Source organism: Poecile atricapillus, chromosome 2, assembly GCF_030490865.1.
Source record: "Poecile atricapillus isolate bPoeAtr1 chromosome 2, bPoeAtr1.hap1, whole genome shotgun sequence".
In the NCBI taxonomy this organism is placed as follows: domain Eukaryota; kingdom Metazoa; phylum Chordata; class Aves; order Passeriformes; family Paridae; genus Poecile; species Poecile atricapillus.
Genome location: NC_081250.1, coordinates 41,830,022 through 41,838,762, shown reverse-complemented (window position 1 = coordinate 41,838,762; position 8,741 = coordinate 41,830,022). Strand labels below are relative to the sequence as shown.

The 8,741-nt window shown below is 36.9% G+C and overlaps 1 protein-coding gene across 1 annotated transcript in view; it reads right to left on the bottom strand.

Moving 5' to 3' along the window:
* Positions 1 to 2,955: 2,955 nt before the first annotated feature.
* The window catches only part of CMTM8 (CKLF like MARVEL transmembrane domain containing 8), a 35,225-nt gene continuing 29,439 nt past the window's right edge, over positions 2,956 to 8,741 (bottom strand). The window contains exons 3-4 of the mRNA XM_058833523.1: positions 6,092 to 6,208; positions 2,956 to 3,505 (exon numbers count right to left, since the gene is read on the bottom strand). Coding sequence (XP_058689506.1) covers positions 3,422 to 3,505; positions 6,092 to 6,208 — 201 coding nt within the window. The 3' untranslated portion in view covers positions 2,956 to 3,421. The remainder of the gene's footprint in view (positions 3,506 to 6,091; positions 6,209 to 8,741) is intronic.

Sequence of the window (8,741 nt, the reverse complement as noted above, 5' to 3'; positions counted from 1 at the left end):
TGGGCAATGGTCCTTACTAGAGTAAGCCATATATAGTTCTGGACTTCAATTAAGCCATCCTGTGATTGCAATGAGAGGTATTCCCTGTCCCACCACATTTTATCTCATGTCGTTAGGGATCAAAGCCACAACACTGGCTACCGCCACAAGGGTAAAATGCTAGCTGCTGAGGAAAAAAAATAAAATTTGTTCCACTTTTAAACAGCTGCTTTTTTTTTTCCTCTTCTCCTTACAGTTCCTCTTCGGAAGCATGCATAGCTATAGGTTTCTATAAGCCCTGTGGAGGAAGGTTCCAGTAACTTCTTCACTTCCTATTTAGAAAATACAGGGGTTTTACACGCTGGTTAAGCTTCTTTATTTCTTTTGAAAATGTGTGTGTGACTGGGGCCCTGCTGACCTGAGTTCAGGCCAGCGAAACAGAAATAAATTAATACAAGTAGAATAACAGACAGATTTTCTACCCAGCAATACAGCCATTCTTCTGTTAAGCACTGAGAAAAGTCAATCAACTCTACTTCATTTGAAGTTTTTAATACAGTTCTCATGCTACTTACTTTGTCTTGTTAAGTACATTGTGTATGATGATGAAAAGAGGTACTGACAACTCCTTAATAAATGAAAATTAATGGCCATAAGTTGACACCAAGTACCCTTATATATGCGACTTAGATTTTTCAGACTGTTTGTCTGACACGAATTATTTATAAGTCAAATACTTTCATTTTGCAACTTTATTAGCAGTTTGTTTATTCTTCTAAATATCTGTATTAAGAATTTCATTAATGACTTCATCACTTACCAGTTGTTCTTTTAAGGCTTCTTTCAACCTTACGAGTACTAACCTACAGCAGATACAAGCCTTGTTTTAATTGTTATATGATAAACCACAGCTAGGTTACCTTCTTTATCAATATTAGAATATACAAGCGCATTAACTCAGAGTTTGCAAATCAATATTTGAGACTAGTGAGCTGGAAGATAACCTTTCGGGTGCATACGCCTTTCTTCAGGCCTGAAATTGGAGGAGCAAATTCCTAAAGGAATGCTCGGCTTGTGCTGATTCCTCCTAGTTTTAACTAGATATTCAGAATATTTGAAAAACAAGACAGTTGGTATCTGGGCAACAGATGAGAAATTAAACAGATGAGAAAGAGCATGGGAAGTAAGATAATTTTCTTCCTGAAAGGAAAGAGCAAGGCAGGTAAGTTATGGTTTGTGAAGAAAAAAAAAAAAAAGAAAAAAAAAAAGCAAGGCAAAGTACAAAGCAAATTTTTGCCTAGTATGTATTTTTTTTTTTAATTCAGAATTAAGGATTCAACTCACAGATTTGTCTTTGGAAGTCATTCTGCAGATTTTCCCTTGAGGATGAGCACTGAAGTTTCAGAGAGCATGCAGATATTTTGCCAGAATCACTACTTATCTGCTTTTATCTTACATTAAAGGGCTTACTCTGACATGTTGCCATGACCGTTTTAGGTAAACTGGATGAAACTAAACTTCCTCTTAGCTCTACTCCTCTTACTACCTCTGCCCACAAATGAGACAGAGGGTTTTGAGTTTAGACTGGACCATTGCATTTACTACAAAATCTTGAAATGTTTGTGCAAACATAGTTACATTCTTTGGAGTTGAAATAGATACATTAATTATCAATTAAGAAAGACTTTCTATTACCACAGAAGCTTTTTTACTGATAAGAAATCTCTGATGAAATTTTAATTCCAGCTATATTTCTAGTCACACTATATCAGTTGGCACTTGGATCATTTCAATGCCTTTGATTCTTTTTTTTTTTTTTTTTTTCCCCAGCGATGGAAAAGAGCATACAGGATTTTAATGACACATTTTATCTGTGGAGATAAAATGCAGAGTTGGTAGCCATTCTTCCTTCTCACAACTGGAAAAATTTAGCAAGCAGCAGAAAGTCTGACCTATGTTGTGTAGGCCAAATGCAATTTGCAGACAAGTATAGGTTTTTAAATAATATCTTGGCTTCCCTTACACTGAAATCTTATGACTGACAGATAATCAAGAAGAAAACCTTGTGATCGAGAAGGGAATTAGCTGTCTGCTGATAAATCTTCTGCAAGGCACATATGTAAGTAATCACACACCATTTAGTTACAAGGAGAGATAAAGAAGGGTTTTTTTAAGCAGTAAGGTTTCTCTACTACCATATATTATTAACCAAATAAGCTTTTGAAGACTAGAAAGGAGTTCAAATCTTCTTAATCCAAGAATAAAAGCTTCACCAGTAGTTTTAAATGAGGAAAACTTTAAATAACATCATAAAACAATCACAAGCTTTCACTTACCATGTAGTTCCTGGAAAAAAAAATCCTTAGGTAATTTGTATTTGAAAGTAATTTTCAAAGGTATCTGCTTTGAAAGTCATATCCTGTCATACTTCTGCTTGATTCAAAGTTATTTAAATAGGAATACCGGCTTCATTTGTTAAACTAACAAGTTAGAGGTGATGCCAGTAGACAGTAAAGGAGGGAGGAAATTCCTTGCTTGTAGCACTGGTGTCCTGACAATTCTTCTGTGGCTTTAATCTATATATCATTTAATAGGATTTAAAAGCCCAGATTTTACTAAGAGAGATTAAAGATTCTGAGGAGAAGAAAACCCAAACAAGCACAGTCTGCTGAGAAACAAGAAGTGTTACCTTTAGCCGGAGATTTGTGACACCCTCAGTAAGGTTAAGCACCAAGGGGGTGCTGTCTGGGCTCATGCTTTGGAGCCAGTTGCATCTGAAAAACCTGTAAAGATAATGTGTTCCAGGCACAAGATTTCTTCAGCTTTGGACCTGAGCTTCAGACCTACAGGAACAGGTTCCAAAAGCCACCTTGCAATGTGAGAAGCTGTTAGATTTAGCACTGACAGGATCATCAGAATTGTTGGTAGCATATATTAAACTCTGAAAAAGAAATTAAAAAAGCAACCTTCTACTCCCAGTTTACAAAACAAGTACAGTTGGATCATTTATTTATTATTTTCTTTAACTTTCAGTTGTTTTTTCTGCACAACGTCACTTTTCACACAATAATTATACAATATCAATCTTAGTTTTGGTAGCATTCAGTATCAAAAGTATACCTGTAACATTTGAAAAGTTACATTTACAAATGTGGCACATTGAATAAGATTTATTAAAGTTTAGTAATAACAACTAAACAACATCTAGAAAAATACCATGTTAATTTTAAAAGAAGCAGTATGAAATTTTATTATATAGTACAAAGTCAGGGTTAAATGTCTCTAAAGATGGCATTATTATAAATAATAATTTGATCTCAGTTTATATAGTGTCAAGTCTAACAGAAATGTTCAAAAATACCTCATCCCTCTTCCAAGCTTTTATCAAAAGTGAATAATCCTCAAGGTGCTTTACACTACAGAATTCACTTTAGCAAAGTATTTACTGCAAAGTTCGTGATCGCCAAGATATAAAGCTAAAATACGTATTTCCAGCATAGCAGGAGGTAACCACGAAGGCAAAGAACTGTAGAGAGAGAGAGGGGAAAAATAGGTTAGGAAATAAATACAATCGAGAACACTGTAATTTCTAAGGGAAAAAAAAACAGTTATAGGACTTGGGGGAAAAGGAAAATAGCAAGCTGACTAAAATGGCACACTCTCACCTCCTTGTACTTGCATGGCCATTGCAGTCAACACTGTGTAAAAATAAGCTTATACTATGCATAGAAATATAGGCTTGAGCAGACAAAACATGACATGTTTCAACTTTTTTTAATAAATTCCTCATTATACTGCCTCAGTACGGATCTTACAGATTGGACTGCCACCAATCTACATACTTGGTACTTTTAGAGGCTGAGGAATTGTCTGTGGGACAATGTGAGCTCAAGCTAACACTGCTGCCCTGCTGCTGTGTTCCAGATACTGCCTACAGCCCACCTGTATGGCTCACAGTGCATCTGTTTGCTTGCAGAGAAAGCTTGGATTCAAATGCAGGCCCAGGCATGTTCTCAAACAGCACTGCTGATTAGCTTACCAATTCCAGAGTCCTCTACTGATGAATAAAGGTATTCCTCAGTGACAGCAACCGCACTGTCATATTACTACTTTGTCAGAAATTGGTAACAGAATAAGCCTTCCATAGAAGGCTAGATTTATTTCACTTCTACTGATAAAGTCTAATTCAGCACCAGCGCTTAAGTTCCTGTTAATCACTGCATGCTGTTCCAAACAGGCAATATTAAATACGGAATTAATGACAATACCAGAATGTTTTGTGCTGGTAACTGAATCCAGTAAAGCTGTGACTGCAGGTAAGACTAACACCACTTTTCTAAGAGGTGAGCAATGATAGGACAAGAAGGAACAAACACAAGTTATAGGACAGGAAATTTCAATAAGATATTAGGGAAAAAAAACCCAACAACACAGTGTGAGTAATCAAACATGCACACAGGCATTGTGGAATAGCCATATTTGGAAATACTCAAATTCAAGTGGACAAGGCCCTGGTAGCCTGATATGAATTAGCCCTGCTGTAGGAGTGGAGAGAGTTGGACCAGATGACCTCCAAGAAGTCCCTTTCAGCCTAAAACTATTTTATGATTCTACAGTTGTTCCTGGCTTATGTGGCATCACTGGCATGGGTAAGCCCTGCTGAGCATTCATCCAGGCAGTAAATCTAAGCCTTTCAGCAGAGGGCTCTTGGTGAGCACTGTCTAATGCAAATTTAATCTGCAACACCAAAAAACTGCAGATGATGATGTAAAATCTTATTACAATAAAAAAAGTAGCATCCTTCTTTTTTCAATCATTTTGTTTCTTATTAAATAAAAGCTCCATCTAAAATCTTTCTAACAAAATGACTATTGGGGATAGATGATTTGCTAAATCCTCTATCCATGAAACCCTTAATGGATTTTGAAAGCAAGAATCCACATTTAATAGTTTATTTAGACACTGTGTTAGATAAACATTATTAGGAAGTATTAGAAGAGAACCCAGACCTCCCATGAGACACTGAACATTCATGCATTTTGCATAAAACCTGAATCAGCATGGAAGCTTATCTAGCAGCAAGCAAGTTCCTGTCAGCTGCAGTGGCTGAGTAACAGATCTGTAGCTACAAACTGCCAAGAGGAGAAGACCCTGAGCACCACTGAAATGGCAGGGATTTAATCATCCAATTCCCAGGACAAAAACAGAGCAGGTGTTTGAGTTCCTGTGTTCATGGCCATATAAAATAAGCTTCAGACAGGATTTGTGAATAGTCAGAACAGCTGCAGAAGCATGAACACTCAATAATTTGGAATTCTTGTATACAATTGAATTTGACTCCTGTTGCCGCAACATGAAAAACGTTCTTTTACAACTCCCTTACTTTTGCTAGTGAATGCATTCACCTAACTCAAAAAGTGGCAAGACTCTTTTCTGATCCTTTTTGTTTTTAAGTTCTTTTTCATCCACTTTGACTGTTTTGGATTTCTAAATCTAAGTACTAAGATAGCAACATCAGACAAATTAGTGATTTCATCACGTTACATAATTTTTCACTTGTTGCCCTTGCAACTCAAAGGAAAGACTATCAAAGGTTGAAGCCATAACAGGAATACCATTGTGGAAACAGCAAAAGCATTCCAGGGCCTTCCCCAAGGTGCTGGGTGGGCAATGTGGACAATGGCTCAGCCCACAGAAAGCTGAATGCATCTTATCCATAAGTATGCAAAGTTAGCTGAGTTAGTTTAAACTGCTTCTGAAGTTGTCCAAGTGCACTGAGGTGACTCAATGCTCACATAATCTTTTTTGTCTGCTCTGATGTGCAGGCTCTGACCTCAGCCAGAGAGCCTGTAATAAATGGGGGCAAGGGAGGAAATCAGCGAGCTCTTAAAAATGTTACTGCCCTTTCTGATGTGAATGTCATCTCCTGGTGAAATCTCTAATCACCTCTAAAAATTATGTAACAAATTGTAGCTATGTATAGTTTTTGTGTATCACTCTGCAGCTTTTCAAAATGCAGAACACCTGCAACTTCAACCCATGCTTCCAACGAGCCTTTATTTGCTCTAACTTTATTGGATGCAGAATTGATTTAAACAAGAAATGAACTCACTGAAGAAGCTGCCCAGCTGTTGTAATTGTGATTGTCCAGATCTTTGGTAACTGAAGATGCGTCCACAATGGCAGCAATGAGATACAAAACAAAGGCACTTCCATTAAAACACAGACCCTGATGAAAAGACAAACATAAGTCATTAATATGCACAGGCATTTGTTTTCCAGCATTACAAAACTCTATTCTGAAATACACTGAACACATGCAACATACACTAGAAATGTCATTCTTAACTATTTTTGCCTTCTTCCACATTTCTATCCGTAAAATTAAAATTTAACTGCTTTGAAGATGTATAAAAATTGGACCATATTTTGGACAAACTGTTCTCTTCATCACACTAAATCCAGAAAAGTCTTAAAGCTGGTGTGCTCTGATTTACCAAAAGTGAAAATAAGGACTCAGTTTGGTTACCGCAATCTAAGGGTTAGGCGGTAAGAATATGACACTACATGATAAAAAAAACAAACAAAAAAGAGAAACAAGACGAAACTGCACTTTGATTACATTTCTAATCTATATCAATATAGGAATCAGTAACTCCTGGCATATGGAGAATATTTAAAAAGCCTCCAAAACTTTGTTTTCTACACTACTGAAGGAGATAAAGAAGGTGACTTTTTTTTCTCTCAGTTGTATTCTTCCATCTCTCAGTACCTTTCCCTTCTGCCTGTTTTTAAGAGGAAAAAGAAACAGGTAAATCCAAGGAGAACAGTCTGAACAGACTGCATGGGTCATCAAGACCCATGGCAGATGCTGTGTTTTTCAAGAGGCAAATTTAATGTCCCAGGGTACTTATATTTATTACTAAGAAAGAAGCAAAGCACAGAAGAATGACCTCACATAACACTACAGAGAGCAAACAAAAAGTTTGTTTGGTTTTTGCATGTGAGAAAGAACAGGAAAGGCAGAGAGAACAGATGTCTAAGAAGATGAAAGAGAAAAATGCATGAGGGTTTTTTTAAACTACATGATTTTAATACTTTGTCCTTTACTTTCTCACTACTTCGTCATGGAAGTTTCTTCTAATTAAAAAAAAAAGTTAAAGCCCCTCAAACTCTGCTCTTGCTACTTGTCTAAGGCACACAATTTTGGTGCCATGTTTCAGTGGAATGCCTGTGACATGCTTTGCATCTAATTAGAATTTCAGGGATTGGTAACTCAATATAGACCTGGTCCTAACGCTGTACAAAATCAGCTCCCTTCAGCTTCTGACCCCAGTTTTGCACTCCAGAGTGTCACACAAATATAACCCTCAGCTCTGTTGCTCCAGTGGTCTAAATGTTGCCATACTGGTGCAGCTCCAATTTACTTATTTGCATCGTGTTACTAAGTGGATGCTAGGAATTTATGCCAATTACCCACAATTTAATTAACTTTTCACCAATTTTGGCAAAATCTAAAAAAAGGCTGCAGAGAAGAAGAGAAGTTAGAAGGAACAGTGGAAAAATATCCACTTATCCTTCCATAGGAAACTGGGCTGGGCAGTGCCTCAGCACTCAGATGGAGTCCAAGGACTGGCACTTGAGATTTGATTCACACACTTACAAACGAGGGCAGGTTCACCTCACCTATGTCGGTTTGCCTAATAAAAGGTACTACATCTATCCACAGATCTCACCCCTTGTTTTACCTGGGCATTACAGCAATAAAATATCAAACAGTCAATTTTAGGATGAGATGCCAACAATTGGCATGTTCTGGTGAACTTCTGTAAAGCACCGATTTAGAAACTCCAAATTTGATTACCTAGAGTATTTTTGTTGTTATTTTCAGATTTCCCATTCCAAAAAGACTCAATTACCCTGGAAAGCTACAAATCCCTGCAATATCTTGTCATGTAGAAAAGAAAAAAGCACATAATTTCTGAGAAGTGCTGCTCTGGGAAATAACACTGTTGGGGAAGATGGAATGCAGTGCAAGCTGACTGGGCCTTTACTGCCAATATATTACTCAAACCAAATGGTTCATGCTAAATTACCATCTGCTTCTTAAATTCAAATTCACCAGATTTTAAAAGCTTCCATTGATTGTTTTAGCAAAAAACTTGCACTACGAAGGAGAGTCAGTTTTGAAGCACATCTTTTGGATTAATTTGCAGTAAAAGTAACTGCACCTTAAGCAATTTGGTAATGTGCTTAACCTGCAAAAAGTGAATTTATGACAGAGAGGTCCAGATGTAATTTTGGATACTGCATACAATAGGAACAGTTTGAGCTTACTGTTGCCTAAGGAGACAGAGCAATAACTGGCAGATACTGAAATTCAGAATTCTTCAGAGAATAGGGTAAAGGTGGGTGTAAACTCACTCAAAAAGGTGTGTCATGGTCTTTCTAACAAAGACTTTAAAAGCAACTCTCTGAAAAGAGACTCAACGTTCCTCTTGGCCATATAGGAGCAGCAGAGGACCAATTCAAGGGCTGTCCCCAAAAGCTCTTTTAATACCTTAGGGCAAAACAAGCTGTAACACAAGCATCTTTTATTTATTTTGTATTTATTTTCTCTTTATATGACCCTTTTATATAAAGGGAGACTACCTTTTGGATTTAGATTTATGTACATCTACAATATATTTGGAACTCGGAGCAAGAAATACGCTCAATATGAAATAGAGACAAATCAAATATTCTAGTTTGTCTACCACATA